At 37.4% G+C, this 22,953-nt stretch overlaps 1 protein-coding gene across 2 annotated transcripts in view; it reads left to right on the forward strand.

Moving 5' to 3' along the window:
* Nucleotides 1-22,953, forward strand: part of adamts17 (ADAM metallopeptidase with thrombospondin type 1 motif, 17) — a 127,145-nt gene that overhangs the window by 60,505 nt on the left and 43,687 nt on the right. Inside the window, exons 10-17 of one of the 2 annotated variants that reach the window (XM_079638183.1) lie at nt 3,092-3,242; nt 6,088-6,189; nt 7,629-7,774; nt 10,457-10,626; nt 11,851-11,978; nt 14,410-14,530; nt 14,811-14,885; nt 22,308-22,388. In XM_079638183.1, the coding sequence (XP_079494309.1) occupies nt 3,092-3,242; nt 6,088-6,189; nt 7,629-7,774; nt 10,457-10,626; nt 11,851-11,978; nt 14,410-14,530; nt 14,811-14,885; nt 22,308-22,388 (974 nt within the window). The remainder of the gene's footprint in view (nt 1-3,091; nt 3,243-6,087; nt 6,190-7,628; nt 7,775-10,456; nt 10,627-11,850; nt 11,979-14,409; nt 14,531-14,810; nt 14,886-22,307; nt 22,389-22,953) is intronic. The other variant, XM_079638184.1, reaches the window with a different exon arrangement.

The raw sequence follows: 22,953 nt of genomic DNA on the forward strand, positions 1-22,953 counted from the left end.
CAGACGCAAAATGGCTGCCCAAGCAAAAAATTAGACCATAAATGTAAGAATTGTTGACTTTAATAAGTATTTTAACAACAAATAATGATTTGCTTTATGTTACATTCAATCTTGTGTTCATATTTATGGTCAGTTCCTTCAAAGAAACGTTTGTAAAAAAATCTCCTCTCCCCCGAACAAAGCACACAAGCTACTGGTGCGTTCAAGTCATCTCGTAAAGATCGTATTTATGAGTTGAACGCACATGAACGCCACACAATGTCGTATTTCACACAGTTTAACACAGTAAATAAATAAATAGGACAAACATAGGTCTGTACCTCCAACGTGTTAATACAACACCACAGAAAACAAGTCCTGTGCATCTTGGAAGTTTGTGATAAACATCGGCGCATCTCCTGTGACGTAGGCGACGACGTATAATGACGTGTAACGGTGTAGTAGTGGTGTCCCATTTCTTAGGGGAATATTTTCACCCCTATGCCTTGCCACTCTGTTTCAAGGGTCAAGGGGAAGGGGAAGGCGAAGGGTTAGGGGTAGACGAAGGGGAAAGGGGTAGAATTGGGATTGGGCCTTTATGTGTGTTTTTGTTTGTATGTTTGATTGTTAGTGTAACATTTAGTGGTGAAAATCTTACATACAGCCGTCAAGATCTTTTGATCATAGGACTACAATTGGAGCAGACCACAACTAAGGAAACATAGGAAGCAAAATCACGGATGCGGTCTGGCGTACTTGCGAGACTAAGGAGACAACCACACAAACCACCGCTGCCCAGCATTTTCCTTACTAACGCCATATCTATCAACAACAAAATGGACGAATTTAATCTACAAATCTCTGTGAATAAACTCATAAACTGTTGCATTTTGATATCAAAGGGTAACTGTCGTTAGGTTGTTGCTGTAATGAACTGACTCCATATGAGGAAATGTCATGAACTTTTAATTCCAATGAAAAGCATGATTACTTAGACACTTAGAATTTATATGGAAACAAGCTTTAGGAGGTTTCCATCTTTACTCTCCTCATGTTACGTTGCATTCGGAGATCGACTACTTTTGACTGACAAAATTCCAGCCACCGGAAACACTAACTGATAAAGTGAGTCGTACAAAACCTTTCTTTTAAGTAAACTTTGTGTACACAAACAATGTAGTCAATGCTCGAGTTCATGTGTAGAGCCCCTGGTGATACTTCAAGCTCAGTTTTATGTTGTGTCAAGCCTCCTTAGTGTTTTAAAAATAGCGATTTTAATGCTATCATAGAAGTGCCCCTAGCACTCCCATTGAAAAGGCATTTTGAGCTAAAACGAAAATATGGTCAATCTTAAAAGTGGCATTTCCATTCTAATTATGCTTTTACGCGAAAGTTTGACTCGGGTAGATTAACAAAAAGAGTTTAGGTTCAATTTTGGCGATAGTTACCCTTTAACTGAGATGTCTTATGGGTTTGAAACAACATGAGGGTGAGTAATTTTCATGACATAATTTTCATTTTTGGGTGAACTATCCTTTTAAGGATCATATTCGTAACATCATCTCCAGGTCTGGCGATAGAGCCCGTTACAGCATTGAGAGAGCCAACCTGAAGAGAGGCACCAAGGAAGCAAAAATAGCCTACAAGAGGAAGATTGATGACCAACTCAATAACAAGGACCCACGGCAGGTGTGGCCGGGCATTCAGCATCTCACCAATTATAAGTCCAGCAACCGAAAGACCGCTGACAGCGACGTCTCTGGCAGAGGAACTTAATTGTTTCTTTGCATGGTATGAATCAAAAGCAGTAGGAACAACCAGGACACCTCCACCAGCCTCCAACAGCCACACTCTCACATGCTTAGGGCAGTGGACCTAAAGAAAGAGGCCGGCCCTGATGGTGTGACAGGAAGGGTGTTGAAGTAATGCTCAGACCAGTTGTCTATGCTTTTCTCAAGGATCTTCAACTAGTCTCTCTTTACTTCTTCTATTCCATCTTGCCTGAATTCTGTCACAATTATTCCACTGCCAAAAAAGACAGTCATCAGTAGCTTCAACTATAATCGCCCAGTCGCACTTACACTGGTCATTATGAATTGTTTTATTATAATAAACTTTATTTTATATATAGCGCCTTTAAAAGTTGCATTGCAAAGCGCTTTACAAGAACATACAAATAAAATACATTGAAATAGGGGAAAAAATAGAAACAGCCCTTTGAGAAGCTGGTCCTACAACATATCAAAGCCAGTCTCCAACCTACCTTTTATCCATTCCAGTTCGCTTACACAGCAAATAGGTCTAAAGAAGATGCTTTCATTACTGCTCTTCATTCTGCAGACTCAAGCTCTGCCTTTAATACAGGCATTCCAGGCAGAATGATAAAAAAACTTGCAGACTTAGGCTGCTCCCAATCCATTTGTCTCTGCCTGACGAAGACCTTCGGGTCGAAACATTGTTCAGTCCAATAAATTGATTCCTTGGAAGCAGCAGTGGCAGTGTGCCGACTTTTGTTTACTCTCTTTCAATTGAATTCCTGTCCACAGGATTTTATTCACATAAATTCAAAACTGCTTTGACAGTTTTCTTTTGAATATTTTACAGTCAATTTATTCACATTTTACATAACATACAGTATCATAGCACATTGTTTTGGTTTTGTTTTTTTAAAACTCCAGGTCTCTCAAACAGGCCTTGTCTTCCTGATTATTTTAGGATGAGCTGAAATATTAAATATTTACAGAGAGCAGACGTGCTTGGAAATCCCGAAGTGTATGCGCTCATTAAGCTTTAAGGCATCAACGTCAACCCTTTCAAAATATTTCTCATTTGCCCTCTTTAAATAAGAGTTTGGAAACCGCTTTTGGTTTTGCAGACATCTGCCGTGTTACAGCTGTCTGTGTTTTTCTAATTTTACAGTTATAGGAAGATAAGAGATTGGACTTGGAGAAAGGACGGTTTTACTTTGAACAAATTAATTAGCAATGGAAAACCACTGTTAGAAGCACAGCAATTCCTAATTTATTTTATAGGAAAGCTTGCCATTTTTCCAGATGTGTGTGAAGATGTTTTGTACATCCTGTTGATTTCTCTAACACGTACTGTCTTCCAGATCCAAGGCAAGTGCCTGTTTGCTGCATACTGACCCACGTAACCGCTACCTCGTCCGTCTGCCAGCCAAACTTCCCGGGATGCACTACAGCGCTGATGAACAGTGCCAGATTTTATTCGGCACGAACGCAACTTTCTGCACTGATATGGAGGTGTGTGTCTTTCAGCTGGGAATGCACTGATATCATACTGCACTCATGTACTACATGTTTCCGTACCGTAAACTGACATAATGCATGTACATACACACAAATAAACATCGGCAGTAGAAAAAAATCTCAGTAGATTGTAGATATTGCAAGCAACCAAATCTTTTTGACCTAAACAACCTCATATACATGTATGTATGAAAGCTTTTTTCCACCACAGAAAATAAATGGAAAAGTTAATAGCAACTTTTATCTCACAATTCTGATAATTTTTACTTGCAATTGCACATTATAAACTCATAATTTTGTTTACATCAATTGTTTACATCAATTTGTCTACAATAATTGAGTTTACATCACGCAACTCTGACATTTTTCCTCATAATTGCGTTTACATCTTGCAATTCTAATTTATTTTGCTGAATTCGTAGTTTACATCTTTTTCCCCCCCCCGTTTTTGACTCTAAAAAACAAAAATAGAAAAGGTGATTGTGACTTTCTCACATTTTTGTAACTTTTTTTCAAACAATAGCAAGTTTATATCTTATAATTCTGACTTTTGAATTGTGAGATGTAAACTTTTATTCTGTTGTGGAAATAAGATTCCAGATATACAGTAGTGGCCAAAAGTGATGTCTGGAGGCGATATTTGTTTTTAATGAACCTACAAGTTTGATTAAACCATCAAAATATGAGGGACATATTGTGTGTATATATGTATATATATGTCAATATTTTAAATATGAGAGAAAAACAAAACACTTAATTTGAATTAACTTAAATATCTGATAAAACTATTTGTCAAAAAAGGAAACCTACAGTTGAAAGTTTTATTTTATTATGCAAAAATGCATTTAAAAACAAAAAGCTCACAGGAAAAAGCTTACATTGACTACAACATAATCAGTTAATAATATTTAATTGGTTCTTGTTTTTAAATGTGTTCATAATCTCTCTGTATGACAGCCTGGCCAAAAATTATGTCCGCTCAATTTGGCACATTTCATTATCACAAATGAAACAATTGACTCCAAGCGCTATGCAACTATTCAATATGCAAACAAAATCTTTTACAAATTTTTCAATGTCAATTTTGCTAGGCCCAACATAATTTTTTGGCAAATAATGTACAGTATGTAACAGAATCACGTTACAGTTACTTTTTTTGATGGCTACGCCCTGCGATCATTCCCATATGTAGCTGGTGGAAATAGAAAATTATCCATGCTACATTTGCAGCAGGTGATAACTTAAAAGGGTTTTCGTACATAATCATAAATCATGTTTATCCACACAAAGCCTCCTCCTAGAGCTCTGGAGATTTCCAGCTGGAAGTTTCAGCTCAGAAATTGCCATAGTGAAAACATCAGAGCGGATGGCAGGTGTTGGCGTATCAGGCTTGATCTGATACGTTCAAAGTCAGTTTGTGCTTTCCTGAGCATGTAATCATCAGCTGTAACCGTTCAAATCATCGCTTTAAACATTTCCACTTGCTGCCTGTCCATCATGACTGTATACCATCTATATGCCACGTATACCATCTGTGAAGTTCTACAGCAAATATCTAACTGTGTGGAATCACATAAAGCATGCATTAAGATAATGAATAGTCCGTCTGTGAAAAGCAGAGAGCAGTTGGCATAAAAGAGACATCTAAAACAAAAAGGTTTTAGACAAACAGTATAAAAAAGTATAAATAAGGCAGTTTAATGACCGTCCTGCCACCTTTAAAAATGTTTCTCACTGGGAGATTGGAAAATGTGATTGAGTGCTTGAGGTAAAGGACCGTGCCTGGCTGAAGTAAATATACGAAGTTGTTAGACTGACATAGAAAATACTGTCCATCTTAAGGGCTGTTGGGTAATAAAGTCAATTTGTTTGAAGAAAGGACATGTGCGGGCATTCATTTACATGCATAAAAACATTAAATAAATACATTTATTTATAAAAGAAATGAAAATGTATAAATTGGAAAAACAAAAAACATTAATTAAATTAATAAAATAATGTATATTTTTATTGAAATATAAATTAAGATATAAAATATAGAAGTTTAATTAAATTGTAAATAAAGCCATCTGGTCTTCGTAATGTAATCACAATATTAAACAACATTTAATATTATCTGGCATTATAATTATTGTGGCATAATAACTTATGTAACATGTACCGGTAAATATTTTTGGAAAAAAGCAAAATATTTAAGCATCAGTTTAATGTTTTGTTCTGATTATTTCAGGTGGGAGGGAATTATGTCTATTGAGAATGAAATATATAAAAAAAATATTTTTTCTGTGAGGTATACGCGTTTTTTATAATATTTTTATTCAAATTAATGTTTCAGTTAATTGTGGAGCGTGTAGCAAAGACATTTTTATATCCAAAAAATATTGAATAATTTTTCATCTGAAACCTTTATTTGTATCATTTGATGCATTTCATATGGTTTTCATTTGATACAGTTTTATACAAAAATTTTATAAAATAAAAATTAAACAAAAGACCATCAATTTATTAAAGGTGCAATTTATTCCAAACGTGATCAAACATAAAACAGAGGCATGTAACTCAAAACAAGAACATAAACTTACACAACATTACATGAAACAATCAATACTCACCAAAGACACAGGGCAAACATGAGGGCTTAAATACACAGGCTAATTACAAGTCAAGGAACACCTGTGAACAATGATCAGACGATTAACCAATGACAAGACACATGGCAGGATCACATGACAAACAGGGAATCACATGACAAGACACAGAAACATGACAATGACAAGAACAAGAAACAAAACCCAAAACGTGACACTGTCTACACGAGTCTAAACTGTGTCTGTTTCAGCATTTGATGTGTGCGGGTCTCTGGTGTTTGGTGGAGGGAGACACGTCATGCAAGACCAAACTAGATCCACCGCTGGACGGCACAGAATGTGGAGCCGACAAGGTAACCTTTTTATCTTTGATATTATTATAATGGTCAATATAAAAATGATTTACTTTTAAGCTGAAAAACAGTCAATACTATGGGTAAAAACATTTTGACATATGGGGAATAGAGTGGCTGAAGTAGCAGGTCAAAAATGTCAGACAAACAGACGTATATACCGTTTCATTTATTATAATGAGAGAAATTTACAGGGTGTTAAAAAGCAAAATAAATGTAAGATAGATGACGATTTGTATTCCAGTATGCAAACAGCATTGATGCTGAGCTGACGTTGATTTTGAACAGCCATCTATCAATGTACACTACCATTCAAAAGTTTAGGGTCAATAAGATTATAATAATAATATAATTAATAAATGTATTCAGCAAGGATGCATTAAATTGATTTAAAGTCACAGTAAAGATATTTATATATATAAAAAAAAATGTGTCTGAGTTATTTTCGTACTTTCTTTTCATCAAAGAATCCTGACATATTTTTATTATGCTTTACACAAAAAATATCGTCACCTTCCTAAAATAATTGACCCTTCGCAGGGAGTTTGATTGACAGGCGATCTGACCAATCATAATCCGCCATTCACAGAATCCGCCATTTTTGTTCGACAAAGCAGTCAGGAGAGTTAGCAGATTAACATGGGAGGATTTTAACTTGAAAAATGGAGCGTACTGACGTCTTTCCGCGGTTAAAACAGCATTCCTTCTTATGTTCATTCATGTTTATTTGATGCTATAAATGAACTAGAAGTAAGAGATGATCGGTTCACGAGCAGCTTTAACTGAGGCTCTACAGCAATCCGTCAGACACATTAAAGAGCCACAAAACGGTATTTATTGTTTCAATTTGAAAAAAAAATGACCAAATATGAAAGTTGAGACTTTGTTTCATATTAAAAGTAACCTGGTCTCTCCTGTCTGTCAGTGCGTTGTCAGTCTCCTCTCTGCTCTGCGATGTGTTTTACACTGCGTGAGAACATGGTGTGGCCTGAGAGAGGAGTGGCTTGTTGGACATAGCAACAGTAACTAAAGGGTCAATTGGCGAAAAGTCATTTGAAAATGAAAATGACTTGAGTTATTTTAAACTGTAAAAATATTTCACAATATTACCGCTTTACTGTATTTTTAATCAAACAAATGAAACCTTGGTGAGCATAAGAGACTTTCAAAAAACGAAACGATCGCAACCTTTCGAACAGTAGTGTAAATCAAAGGGAGATTTTCATCTTGTATTTCTTAAAACATGTCAAATCCATCATTGCATTAGTTTATTAAATGAGATTAGAAGTTTAGAACAAACCGTATGTAATGTTTGTGGAGCATCAACACAGCACTGCTTGTAATGAACTTTTTTATAAACAATATGAATCTCTGGTATGTTCTCATTTAGCTGGATTAACGTGTGTGTGTGTGTGTGTGTGTGTGTGTGTGTGTATCAGTGGTGCAGGGCCGGTGAGTGTGTCAGTAAGACACCCATCCCGCAGCATGTGGATGGAGACTGGAGTCCATGGAGCACATGGAGCATGTGCAGCCGAACATGTGGCACAGGAGCACGCTTCAGACAGAGGAAATGTGACAACCCCCCGTAAGCCTTTACATCACTCTCTTTCTCTCTTTAGGGCTTGCAAGATTACACATTTTTACTAGTCGACTAGTTATGCAGGAAAGTAGTCAGCAAGTCAGTGCTGAGTTATTAATATTACCTTGGTTGTAGGGTGAATATGTTAATTTTCCTAGGCCGGGCATCACTTTTGGCCACTACTGCTCGTGTCCGTTGCTGTTTACTATACAAAACTAACTAGTCGTGCAAAACTCTTATTAACAAACAGGCTGTAACCTAATCTTGCCCCGGTCAGGAGATGATTTGACTCCGTGCAAACCACAATGCAACACAATAATCCTGGTTGTGTTTTTGCAGGAACAAGCTTTTCTCTCACTCTCCTCCTTCATCTAATGATGCTGTTTCTCTCAGAGTGTCAATTCTCAATTCCTGACAGCCCGCCAGAGAGCTTGTTATAAAGTTTTGTGTGTGTATATGTGTGTTTAAAACATGATGTAATAATTCAAAGTTTTCCAGTTATTTCCTGCGTAGAACAGCATGCAATCTGTGAACGATGGTCCAAGACGCAAGGCGAGCGTTTTTGTTTTGGACGCTTGTAACGTCTCGTGCCGTGTTTGTGAGGTAATCGCTCTTTTGCGCATTTGTCCACCTTGGATCGTAAAACACTTGGAGCTGCGTCAAGCAAACCGAAGAGCATAAAGGAAGAAAAATAAGGCTGACGTCCAAGTCACGTTCTGTTTTAAAGTAGCAGAAAAGGGGAAAGAAAGATTGTGAGGAATGAACTAGATCTGCATTTATTGAAAGAAATTAGCAGCTCTTGCAAGAATAGTGTTAAGGTTTTAGGAAAGTTTAGGTTGTAGGTTTTTGGTTGTGTGCAAATGTTAATATATTAATATTATTATATTATATAATTTCTGTTAGTAATAGTCTACTTATTGGTACATATTGTGGGCCCTATTTTAATGATCTGGTCTAACCATTTGATGATCTAATGATTTTTAACGCATGGTCTAAAGCGCACTTAGGGCGTGTCCGAATCCACTTTTGCTAGTTTAACGACGGGAAAAATGGTCGGCGCGCATGGTTTAAAAGGGTTGTCCCGATTCTCTTAATGAGTAATGGCAGTGTTTTGGGCGTAACGTGCAATAAACCAATCAGAGTCTCATCTCCCATTCCCTTTAAAAGTCAGTTGCGCTCGCGCCATGACGGGTTTGCTATTTACATGACGGAATTTGCAAGCGGTAAAACTGAACGCTTTTCTAGTGAGGAAACGGATCTGCTCGTGTGCAAGGTTAAAGCGTGCGAGCAGACCGCCATCTACAGGACAAAGTGTACGTGCGTTGTGACCCGCCTATAGCCGCACATTACTAACACGTTTTTTAAATAACAAAAAAAATATTGCGGCATTGACTTTAGCCCAGGTGTCAGTTGGTCAATGGCGCAGTCTATTTCAGTTGCCTCAAAATAGCAACGCGCCAACAATGCGCCTGAACACACCTCGTTTTCAGACCAGCACGCCCATGGGCGCACAGATGGGCGCAAATGCATTTGCTATTTAAACCATGTTGCGCAGGACGTGAAAATGATAGCTGTGTCAGGCTGAAATTAGCAAAAAACACTTGCACGGGTGTATGATAGGACACTATATATTGAATGCTGAACTCTGTATCCGTGTTATTCAGTGAGTGATGATGTTTAATCTTGAACCTAGACAACATGAAATCATATATATATATTACTGGTCTTATTCAAAGAAAAAAAACTTTCTTTTGTAATCTTTCATCAAAATATAACAACTTGCTCCACCTCAGAAACACCTGTCCTTTTCTGCTACTATCATTTTGAACATGCAGGCTATTCTATTATGTTAACCATTATCCAAATTGCTGTTTTGGCATATTTTTTTTGGATACATCATTGATAATAATAAGAAATGTTTCTTGAGCAACAAATCAGCATTATTGAATGATTTCTGAAGGATCATGTGACACTGAAAACTGGAGCAATGATGCTAAAAATTCTGCTTTGACAACAGAAATAAATTACATTATACTGTATATTCAAATAGAAACAGTTATTTTAAAATGTACAAATATTTCACAATATTACTGTTTTACTATTATTTTGATCAAATAAATGCAGCATTAATGAGCTTAAGAGTCTTTCAAAAACACAAAAATATTTTTGATCCCAAACTTTTGAATGGTGGTGTAAATGTTCTAGAAGTTTAATAATTCAGGTTAAAGCTTTAAAACAAAGTCTAAATAGAATTATTGAGAGATGTCGGTACAGTTCTGCCGGGCAAACTCATTAACATAAGAGACATTTTGGAGAGACTCACAGAAGAAATGAGACAGATTGAATGAGGGAACATGATGGAGACTGTGAAAACGTGAGGATACATGTTACTGGACAGGTTTTAGACTGTTATGTTGTCAGCTGTCATCATTTAAGGCAGTGAAACATGCTCTGATGAAGGTTTATGGGTAAAATCTACTAGTAAAAGGAAAAACCTTCCCTCAGTCATTTTTTGACTGACCTCTGTCATGGAGTGACTGCCTCGTCACACATCTCTTCTTCTCAGTCATCGCCCTACAGCTCTGATAATGATCTTCATATTTTGTATTTTCAGGTTAAAATTCATGTTTAGGTCATAGAACATGAATTCTATGTATAACTGTATTTCTTGTGGTTCGTGTTCTCCAGGCCCGGTCCAGGAGGGAGGCACTGTCAGAAGGCCAGCGTGGAGCATAAAGTGTGCGAGGGGCCGCCGTGTTCCAAGGGTCTGCCCACGTTTAGAGATCAGCAGTGTCAGTCTCATGACCGGCAGGCCAGTAAGAAGAAAAGCCAGATGTGGTCAGCTGTGATCGATGATGGTAAGACTAAAAACATACCTCTAGTAGAGTATTTACTGTTTACTGATTATAACTACACAGATAAAGTCATGAAGTCTAAGACCACAACAATGCCTAGATGTTCTTTTAAACATCCTCTTGGTCTCATGCCTCTTTATCTCTTACTACTATACTAGCCTCTTTTTATGGTAGAAATACATAAACATATAATTATATACATTTACATTAATTCATTTAGCATACCGGTATATCCATTTTTGGTTTGTTTGTAGAGGCCTCAGTACCAGGAGATAAGAGTGAGAACTGAGAAAGTGTCCAATCTGTCTGATCTCGATTAAAAACAGCATCTGTGTGATTTCACACTGTGAGCTCTTGTCAAGGACACGTTCACTTGTTGTTTACCGGGCAGTTTATGAGCAAGAGGGTGAATGTTATGCCTTGTTAGGATCCAAATTCATCTCTGAAAGTATTTTGACCCAATCTTCTTGTTGTTTTAGTGCTCTCGCTGTCACTCCTAATCATCCCAACAGTCCTGTCATCCCGGCAGATTGTTTATTTTTTCCTGTGTCACTAATGACACTAATTAGCCTAAGCTTGGTTCAAGGCAATATACAGTATATGCTGATTTTTTAAATTATGCATTATGCTTCACCCATATTTGTTTTGGTAAGCTTGATCAGGCACTGATGTAATTGTCTGTCCCATGTTGGAATTGTAACAGCTGTCCACCAAATGTCAGATTTCTTTCTTTCTTTCTTTCTTTCTTTCTTTCTTTCTTTCTTTCTTTCTTTCTTTCTTTCTTTCTTTCTTTCTTTCTTTCTTTCTTTCTTTCTTTCTTTCTTTCTTTCTTTCTTTCTTTCTTTCTTTCTTTCTGTCATCCTATCTACAGTATAAAAGTCGTTCAATATAGATTGATAGATAGATCGACAGACAGACAGACAGATCTGTCAAAAGCAATAAAGCAGCAGCACTCAAGAGTGCTTTTTCTATTTTCTCTCTCAATGGTACAAACAAAGGCTCTCCAAACTTTGATCATTGTGATCACTGTAGCTCTTAAATCACAACACGTCACTCAGAAACAGGCTTGTGATCTTCTTAAGTAGACTCCTCAGAACATGTGCAGCAAATAATACCGTGAGTGCACTTCATGCGTTTTAGCTGAAAGTATAAAAACGTATGCCTCCTTTAGCTTGAAAGCTCAGTTTACTGCATTTATTTATGTGTGTATATGCTTTTATTTCCCAGAAAAGCCATGCGCTCTATACTGTACACCCATTGGCAGTGATGCACCAGTACTAGTGGCAGAGCGTGTGCAGGACGGGACGCCATGTGGACCATATGAGAGCGACCTGTGTGTGAGCGGAAAATGTCAGGTGTGTATTCACACGATTTTTGAAGGCTTTTGAAATAAATCTCTTATGCTTACCAAGGTTGCATTTATTAAAATACAAAAAAACAGTATAGACAGTAATAAAATATTAAGTTTAAATGACGTACTGACCCAGAAAAGCTTAAGCTGAAAAGAAAGTAAAAACGGCACGATTTGCAATGGACGCAGGCGAAATAATAATTATGCCCCTTTTCACAAGATGTAAAATAAGTCTCTGATGTCCCCAGAGCAGTGGCATAGGTTTGATTTTGATATTGGTGGGGACGGGGACATCATTATATAGTTTTGATCGAAATTATTGCTAGGGATATATATCAATGTCACTGGATATTGGTAGGGACACGTCCCTAGCGTCCCTACTAAATTCTACGCCCCTGCCCCAGAGTGTGTATGTGAAGTTTTAGCTCAAAATACCCAACAGATCATTTTTTACAGTATGTTTACAGCTTTTTGGGGCTGAGAAAAACGCGCCCCTTTAAATGCAAATGAGCTGCTGCTGCCGGCATAGAGGGCGGAGCAAGACTGATTCTTGTCCAGAATCTGAAAACGGCTTGTTCTGAGACGCTGCTTATGATTTATGGGGATTAAAAAAAAAAAGTACTTGCTGGATTTTTATCATTATAGGGTGGTTGTGCCCTTTTAAAGGTCAGCAAAACATTGGGTTGAGCCTTCATGCTCCATTGTGCCATTGAAAATCATGAAAGTCATCGCCAACCATGATCACGGTTGGTGTCAACCTGAGTTGACGTAATTTGCCATCGTTGCTTTTTTCAATGATGTACGACTCGCATTGACAGGGGAATATCAAATCTGTCAGTTATTACAGTTTTGAATACAGGCATTAATATCAGATTTATTTCCACATATGAATGATCTGAGAAGAATGTAATCCATGTGCTTTTTTCCTGCTTGCACGTTTGTGGGTCATATCCGATCTGTACCACATGGGAGGAAAGAATCAAAATTGGGTCACTTGAACCATGTAATATAAATGTGGCCTTAAAGACACAATTAATACCATGTAGTATGTCCCAAAGCTTGCCTACTCCTCTGCTACACACTCAAAAGTATGTACTTTTTCTGTGCTCATAGTTTAGTCACACAGCTTATTTGTTACCGCTGTTTCTACAGTCAACCACACTGTTGCTCAATGGCCACTAGTAAGAGCACAAGAGTGAAAGGAGGTCACAGTCTGCAAGCCGCCTCGACTAATAGAAAGCAGGACTGAAAAAAAAAAAAACAGGTCAAAGTGTCTGGAAGTGATTTTACTGTGTGCACTTTAATACACACACACACACACACACACACACACACACACACACACACACACACACACACACACACACACACACACACACACACACACACACACACACACACACACACACACACACACACACAGTGTGGTTACTGTAAGTGAGCGGAGGGATTCATCAGGCCTGAACATTGACTACATCCCTTCATGCTATAATATAAACAATGCTTGGCCTGAGCAGATTTGGGGTCAGTTCCTGGCCTGGTTTTTGCTGACCACAATCCCAGAATTGCTGTTTTGGGGATAGCGCTCATATTCACGGTCTGAATGCAGCTCTTGTGTCATCTAAAGGGAGTGAACGGATGATCAGCGCCAGAATCCTCCAGTGAAAATACGATTTTAGTGACCTTTTCCTGTTTGTTCATTCGATTCTACTTCGTTCAGACTTTTAAGCAAGCCTATTAAGAACAAAATCACTGACAGAGATTACCTGGATTTCACGAAAGCAGGACATTATTTACACACAAAATCAAAACGAAACTATGTGACTTGATGTTGTGGCAAAGAAATCAAAAGTATATTGTGGTTCAACACTGATGTGTTATCAACACTAGCCTTTGCATGTTCTTTTAGCTCAATAGATGGATTTACTGAGTGGAGAAATAAACTGTAAAAAAAAAAACCTGAAAGATATTTCGACCCTTTACATACTGTTTTCTTTCTTGTAGAGCACAGTTTTTTTTTTAGAATCTTTTCACAGCTTCTTTTCATACAATGACACTTGATAGTGACCACGTCAGTCAACCGTTTTGAGTGTGTTTCATAAATGTCACGAACAGAACTCAACCGTTCCTCATGTTCATTCCCGGAAGAAAACTCGAGACCACAATGGAGGCGTTTCAGGGAGTTCAAAAACAAAGCTTACTGATATAGAGAATAACTCCCTTTAGGTGTGACTTTGTGCTTTGTAACTTCCCAGACCTTTTTCATGCTCAAACAGCAACATTACATTCTAAAGGAAGTTGAAAATGTAAAAAAACATATTAGGTCCCTAATAATATATATCTTAATAAGATAAAGACAAGAGTCCATTCATGAATCAGTCATTTACATTTACAGAAGTGTTTTTTCTTTTCTTTTTATACTCTGCCTCCTTTAGAAAATCGGCTGTGACGGCATCATTGGTTCATTTGCGAAAGAAGATCGGTGTGGCATCTGCAATGGTGATGGCAAATCCTGCAGGATCATCAAAGGAGACTTCAACCACTCCAAAGGGATGGGTGAGTCAGAGGAGGATAATAGAATCATTTGTGTTCCGACGTTAACACAAACTTGAAGCAGTTCTCAGTCTTGCTGTAGTGCGTCAACAGGCCTGCTGGTGCTCAACACAACAGGTCTTGTAGACTAAATTATACAAGAGGCTCAGCCTCTCTTACCTCTTCTGATGGGCCACCACTGCAGTTTCTTTGTAGTTGTCTTCAGTTTGGAGCTTATTGAAGTTAACAAAGAACCACAGCGATTATTCTCTTCCATTGACCATGTTGGTTTTGTGTCTCTCAGTCCCTCATAGCCTTTGTAAGAAGGTTTCTACGTGTGTGATGTCGAAACCCAGAGCTGTTCTCAAGTGTTTCTCATGTAAGATGCATGGTTTGACGTGTGTGTGTGTGTGTGTGTGTCGTCTATCAGGTTTTGATACAGACTATTCTATAGGATTAACACCTAACTGCTCTTTAATAATTATATTAAACACACCTTTATGCTATGAGAGTTGATGTCCTGATTAATTTCAATACTATACGCTACTCTTCAAAAGTTTGTGATCAGTACGATTTTTATTATATTTATGAAAGAAGATTCTTTTTAGTGTTGTTATTTTTAACAAAAAAAAAAGTTACACAGTGTACCTTAAGTAAAATTAGATTATAAAACTTTAAAATGTTGCCTTGGCATCTAACTAAAATAACGTTTAACTAACTGAAGTACTAAAATAACAAAAACTAAAATAAGATCAAATTACAGCTAAATGTAAATATATATATAAAAAATCTAATAAATATGACAACAAAAATTTATTTAATTCATTAATTTGATCAAAAATACATCTAAAAATTGAAAGATAATCAGAATTAAAATGACTACATAAAAATAAAACATAATTCATTCCTATGACGGCAAAGCTGAATTTCCAGCTGAATTCTTCGGTGTCACATGATCCTTTAGAAATCATTATAATATGCTGATTTAGTGCTCAAGAAACTTATTTGAAAACAATTGAATGTTGAAAACATAATTCTTTGATGAATAGCAAGATCAAAAGAACAGCATTTATTTAAAATAGAAACATTATAAATTTTTTACTGTCACTTTTGATCAATTTTATGCATCCTAACGAAATAAGAATTTCTAAATTGTAGTTTTCCCAAACTTATGAACAGTGTGTATAATTGTATTGGCTTGTCAAGTTAACATTTTCTCATATTGTTTTTCAAAACCTCTAACCAGAGAATAAAATTCAAAGTTTGTCACGTGAAACTTACATTTTCTGTTTAATATGACATTTTCATTTAACTGTCATGCTCCACAAGGTCTGTCTCTGTGAAGGATTTAACACTCTTAATGAGGTTAAAACTTTGTTTTCATTTGAAAATCTTTTGCTCTCCCTCATCAGCTGAGTAAGGACTCTTGCTCATGGGTTATATGTTATTCACTGGACTCCAAGGTCACTGTGTGCCTCCAAAAACTGCTTTAATACCGAATGTCCCTATGGTCTTCCGCTGTTCTAGCTTCAGGCCATCATCATCCTGTCCACTGCTGAATGTGGGAATATGTATATATGCCCAACCCTACAGGGAACGAGTCAGGACAAAATTAAGGACTTTATACTTTGCCAGGATTTGTTGCTGAGCCAAATAAAGACTCTGCTTTGTCTAAAGCTGCATGCACACTGTACAATTATTTCTGTCTAAGACAAATTCAAGAGACTAAATCAGAAGTCTTGTTATTTAGCATTCCCATCATATTTTGATCATATTGAAATCAACTAAAATTCACAGTCCACAAATTCCCCCTTTTCACAAATGCTTTTTTGGCTTTGTGCATGTGGATGTACAGTATGTGACACGGATTGATGGAGTAAAATGACCCGTCAGTGCTGTTAGTCTTGACTTAGCTAACGTGTGTATCGTACAGTCTGACATGAAAGACAGTGGATTTTGTACAGTCTGCTTTTACTAAAGATCGCATGTAATCTGACAAGCAAAGAAAAGAAAATACAAAAAAACAATCATACAGTTTCAGACATTTCTGGAGCCCAGAATTGACCAACTTCTTTCATTGGCAAGGGCCACAAAAAAAAAAAAGAATCCTAATTTTAATGTTTTTTTCTTTTCTTTAAATGAATCTTTTGGGCTTCTGAAACCAGTTCTCACTGTGTGAAGGTGTGTTTTAGTGGATCTTCAAGAGCAGTCATGAGTGGATTTTACTCCTATAGAGATATCTGGCTCAGTCTTCTTACACGTTCACATTTAACCACATTCTTAGCAGTCTTTCTACTGGAAGTATTTTTCCCATTCTCATTCCATGATGTACACTACTGTTCAAAATTTTGAGGTCAGTTTTTTGAAAGAAATTAATTATTCCTGTTCATCAAGAATCCTGTTTTTTTTTTTTCACAATTTCCAACATTTTTCAACATTGATAGTAATAAGATTTTTTTCTTGAGCAGGAAATCAGCATATTAGAAGGATCTTGTCACACTGAAGATTGTAGCAATGATGCTGAAAATTCAGCTTTACCATCACAAGAATAAATTGCACTTTAAATTATATGTTTTATTTTTTAATTTGTAAAATATATATTTTTATATTTCTGATAAATGCAAGCTTAATGAAAATAAGAGACTTGCAATGTTTATTAAAATAGAAATATATTTAATTAATTAATTAATTTATTGTAAGTTTGAGTTTGGAAACTTATTCAGTTGCATCAATTTCCATGGGAGTGTGATGTCGCTGCTCATACTCATTAGCCACAGTTCCCATGGTGACAGTTACTTAATTTAAAAATGAATTTGACTGACTTATGGCTTCTGAAGAATCACAATTAATCACTTAACTTCAGAGCTCATGATAAGTCTGTATTGAAACGTTACAGACACAATGTGTCCTGTACTTTCAGAGTGTTTTTATGAGTCTCTCTCAATGCCTCAGCTTGGTAAAATCATCTGAAAAAAAGCAGATGTTTAGTTTAAACAATATGGTTAAAAATGTAGGGTCAGTAAGATTTTATGAAATGAGTCTCTTATGCTCACCAATGCTCCATAAAATAAAATAAAAAAAAATACAGTAAAAACAGTAATCAGTTTTATCAGTATCAGTAGTTCCCTGTCAGTCAGTCACGTTCGACGTTATGTCAGAACGATTGACGAATTGGGGATTGCAGTTCAGACTGCTTGAATTGGGTCTTCAAATGGGTCCAGAACCAGTGACTGTCCCTGTGTGCTTCAACGCTAAGCTTTTTCCCTAAAAGATCAAGCGGAGGGCGAGCGCTTTATAGAAGAAGGCTCTCCATCCATGCGTTTCTGGATGTGGTCGTTTCCTGTCCTCATCTGATGGCCACGATCGCATGATGGCCACAATCGCAATAAGCATGCTGAGAAACTAGACTAGGTGCCCATGTGTATTGATTCCCCTTCGGGTGAACCCACATGTGTATTCTTCCACACTACCGCTTCCCTGTCGGCAAGCCTGTGTCTTTCCCTTGGCTGAGCCCGGCCTGCCATCTCTGCCCGAGTTCACCCTAGCAAGGCTGGATCTACTACAGAGACCTTCCATATGTAGCACTTCCCTAACGGTCAGTCCATATGTGTAACTCCACGTTACCTCCCTATGGGCAGGATGTGGTCTCCATAGCGTTCCTTTCAATATGGAATAGTCACCCTTTCCCAGTGTTATCCAAATAGTCTCACTGTCTGGGTAAGAGGGAAAAGCAGTGCATTAAAGCCCTGTCCTTTCTCTGTAGATGCGGGGTGATTATGTGGGGCTCTTTAAAAGGGCAGCAACTGCAGCGTTTTGGTAGGGATCCCAATTCATCAGTTGTTCAGACGTAACGTCTGGGAACAGCTAGGTTACCATGTAGTGTTGTCACGATACTAGAATTTCTAACTTCGATACGATACCTTGAAAAATATCGATATTCGATACCATTTTCGATACCACAGAGAAAAAAACTGCCACAATATTAAGGGGGTATTTTTTTTATTTAAAGCTAAATATAACAAGTCTAGAACATGACAATGAGGTATATTTTACAGTTCTATCTGTTAATATTTTTTAATTGGACCAGGGGTAACATGACCCGTTGTATTTGTATAACCTACTGTTATCAATGATTAAAATATAGCCTACTGTAAGTAACAAAAAAGCACTTAACACTATCAAATTGGAGGATAGTGTCAGTAATGTATAATAATAAGATTAAACATTCAATTTTCAGTTAAAGGCATTTCATTATTAAATTCAGAGATGCCATTGTCTAGCTGTTTAGTTTAATTAATATCTGTGTAATCAAATTGATGATAATCGCTAATGAAGGCAAATTGCAGAATTAAATAATAATTTTCTGAATAAAGTTTAATAGGCACAAGTTAATTTACATTTGACCACAGTTAAAATATTTACTTGTCTAAGATTCCTCAGTCAGATTATGTTAACTTTAAGAATTACGGTGAAAAAACGAGACAACACAGACTCATATCAACAACAATACTAGGCCATCTTGGTTAATGTTTCAGAAAAGTTAAAATGAGAAGAGTTTCAGTGTTTCCTTTAGGATTTTTTTAGCAGTGGGGAAAGGTCTGTCCAAACAACAAACACCCCTGATGCTGAGCGTAGCCTATGCTTGCTTAATGGTACCCCTGGAGCCTGTTCCTTAAGTCTGTTTTCACCTATAAAATAATTTTTAAAAATGAGTGATGTGAGGGATTATTGATTGTCAAACAATCTTTTGGGTGCCCGCAGCCCGCTCGCAGTGTGAAGCGCGTGTCCGCGCTATTCTCTGACATACCCACTCGCAGTGTGAAGCGCGTATCCGCGCTATTCTCCGACTCCGACATGCCCGCTCGCGGTGTGTAGCGCGTGTCCACTCTATTCTCCGACTCCGACATGCCCGCTCGCGGTGTGTTTTTACGCGTGTCCGCGCTATTCTCCGACATGCCCGCTCGCAGTGTTCTTTATCAATCAACCAAAGCCGGTCACGGGGGCGCCGCCCTCGCCATCTTTCCATTCACTTCACTTTTGCTATTTAACCAGAGCGAATGAGACGAGTGCGTCACGTGTGGTGTTTGTCAACTCGCCTTAGGAGAGAAGTGAAAGTGACCGCTCGGCTAGTATCGATACTTCGGGAAATTAGTATTGGTACCGTTCAGATATTTCAGTATCGATATTTATCGAAATATCGATATTTTTGACAACACTATTACCATGTAACTCCGTTCCCTGAAGGAGAGAACGAAGACGTTACGTCCCATTGCCACAATTGCTGCATCACCACTGCAATGGCCTTGACACCATCTCGGCTCCCCACCGCAAATCTTGAATGGCTGAGTTCAGCACGCTTCCATTCAAACTCGATTCGCGGGATGTGGTTTGCCATGCAAATCTCACTCACCAATGTCCATTGGCTTGTTTTGTTTTCACTCAAAGATGATTGGGCTCACAGGCGAGATCCCCAATTCGTTAGTTGTTCTGACGTAACGTTTCCATACCCTCCTTCAGGGAATGGATGTTACATTAAAGACGTTATCAATGTTGAAAACAGTTGTGCTGCTTAATATTTTTGTAATATTTCGTTGTTTTTTTTCAGGATTATTTGATGAACATAAAAGAATGTTTAAAAAAAAACATTAATTTTTTTATTTGAAATATAATTATTTTGTAGCAATATCAATGTAACGCATCATTGCTCAATAAAAGTATATATATTTTTTTTTAAATCTCAAACTTCTGAAAGGTAGTGTATGCTCAGTATGCATCACCCTCATTTGGATATAATGTGTAAAATTTAAGCAAAATTAAGTCCCTCACTGTTGTTAGATACTTACTGAACAATGACCCCAATGTCTTTACTGAGGCTTTAAAGGAATAATTCACCCAGAGTTGAAAGTACTGTCCTCACCCTTTATGTTGTTCCAAACACACATGACTTCCTTTTCTTTTCTTTTCTTCTTCTTTTTTTTTTTTACAGTGAAACCGAAAAATGGATGTCAGGTTAGAATCCAAGAGCTTTTGTTGTGAATGAAAGTGGATGATGATTTATACTGCAAAGCTCCCTAAAATTACACAAAATGTCATAAATGCACAATAAAATAGTAGTTCATATAATTTTTTTTAAGAGCATTTCACAGAGGACATACAATTATACACAATCTTTGTCTTTGGGTGAACTATTCCTTTTTTTAATAGCCAGACATCACTGGTACAGTAGTGTTTCCTTACAAATGTTACTCCGTCTTCCAGGAGAGGCCAATAAACATTTGGCAGAAAATGTTTATTGGAAAGTCCTACATCTATATCCTTAACTTTCATTATTTGAGATTAATTACTTTCCATAACAAAACCAAATAGAAACTCAATCCTGTAAGTCTGACATTATTTCAGGTCCTCCAGATGTGGTGGGATGTGGATGAGTGTGTGTTTTTGATCTGGTTTGATGTGTTTTATGCTAATCAGGTGGATGGTCATGTGGTGTTGGGTGTTTAACAGGGGGTGGTGGTCTTTTCTATGTGGAGTGATAACCGCATGTTTGTGATCATGCCAGGAGGAATACGGTGAGTTTAAGGCTACGTTCACACCGTCAGTTTTTAGGATTGACAAACGTATTTACTTACAGATGTGAGTCTCAAAATGTCCCATTCACACAGCAACTTTCTGTATGAACGTGCAACTGGCGTCAAGCCCGTATTCTCTTACCAGTAACCATAGCGACAGTGACCAAAGTAATATCAAAGATGGCAACGTCCATAAAACTGAAAAGTATTATCACTTTTGACATGACAATCGAACAATTTGAGTCCAATCGAGCCGCGAGTTCATCCAAATCAAATCTTCATTAACCGTCAGCAGCTTTTAGCAATTGAGTCATACTGTACGTAGCACACAAAACTTATAGGAGCCGCTTCGGTGGTGGACAGTGACTGGATCTAAAACCTTCAGATGACATACAGCTCATATCTCCGCCGCTATAAGCTACAGATACATGGTAGACACGCATTTGAGCAGTGCAAGAGCGGCTCTCTCGGACTGTATGATGTGACAGACAACTATATGTCCAGTCCAGTTCAGTTCACACAGCACAGGTTTTACGAGAATGCGGTTGTGAATCCTGAAAATTTTGTTAGGTTATAGAATGCAGTTATCACTCCTACTAACTGAACTGTGTGTGAACGTGAACGTAACCATATTAAGGACTCAAATACAGGACTGACTGTTGACTTCTGTTGACTGTTGTATTCTGCTGCTGTTTGAATGTGGCCTAAAACAGGTTTGGTGCAAAGTGTGGGCCTGTAAATGAAACCAACACTTGTCAATAATCATTTCATACTGTCATCCAAACTGCAGGTCAAATCATCCCAGTCAGGGTCACACTAATCTCACCCTGTCAAACATGTTTCACGAAGCTGCCTGTGTCTGTGAGACCTCAGCGTCAAAGGTCTCTTCTTAAATGAGCTGAACTGATGGCAATTACTCGTATACGCATGAGCATCAGCCATTTGTGTGCTGTTATCTCCTTTCTTTCAGGGTCCTTTCCTTTTACGCAGTGTAGTGATGTATTGATTGAGACTTATCGTAATCTTTGTGAATGGTCTGCTTTGATTGGCCATGAAAGTCTATCTTTAGTGACATACACATGCACACGCGCGTCATATTTCCATACATGTTCATAGAAACATGCACCTGTGCCTGCCCACCTGTGCACCAGTTTGAAATCTTGCTTGTCTTTTTAAATTTTTTTCCACTCTTCTTTCTCCGGTTTCTCCCCTTATTTCTCTCTCTCCCAAAGGTTACATTGAGGCAGCTGTCATTCCGGTGGGAGCTCGACGAATCAAAGTTGTGGAAGACAAGCCGTCCCATAGCTTTCTGGGTAATTACTCAACCTGTTACCATAACAACGGTCTTCCAAATGGCCACACAATGGATCACACTGAGATGGGACCAACTCGATAATGGCTGTAGATAGGAACTATGCCAGGTGGTGTCTCTTGTTCTACGTTATGACAAATGATGCTTCGATGCTGACAAGCTGCTTGTCACATTAGGATAAAACTCACAATAAGGACGTTTTACATAATTTTGCTTTATTCTGCTCTAAACCTGCAATACCAAGTAAACACTTTTTTTTAGCCCACAAAATATTCACTTTTGTGAGTGAATGTCATAGAAAACAATGTCTGGGTAATTTCTGATCATAGTTTCATGACAATTAAGCACATTTATGTGCCAAATAAATTTTATCTAATAATATTTTAATTTTATATATAGATATATAAAGGATGGCAATGTATTTGTATATTGATGTATATATTTCACCTTAGACTTCTCATTATTTCTGCAATACAATGTTGATTATATATATTTTTATTTTATCCCACATTACAGTGATAGGACTTAATCATAATTGTCTATTGACAGGCTTTAATTTTTTCTTT

This window comes from Phoxinus phoxinus (assembly GCF_949152265.1).
Source record: "Phoxinus phoxinus genome assembly, chromosome: 2".
Taxonomy (NCBI): domain Eukaryota; kingdom Metazoa; phylum Chordata; class Actinopteri; order Cypriniformes; family Leuciscidae; genus Phoxinus; species Phoxinus phoxinus.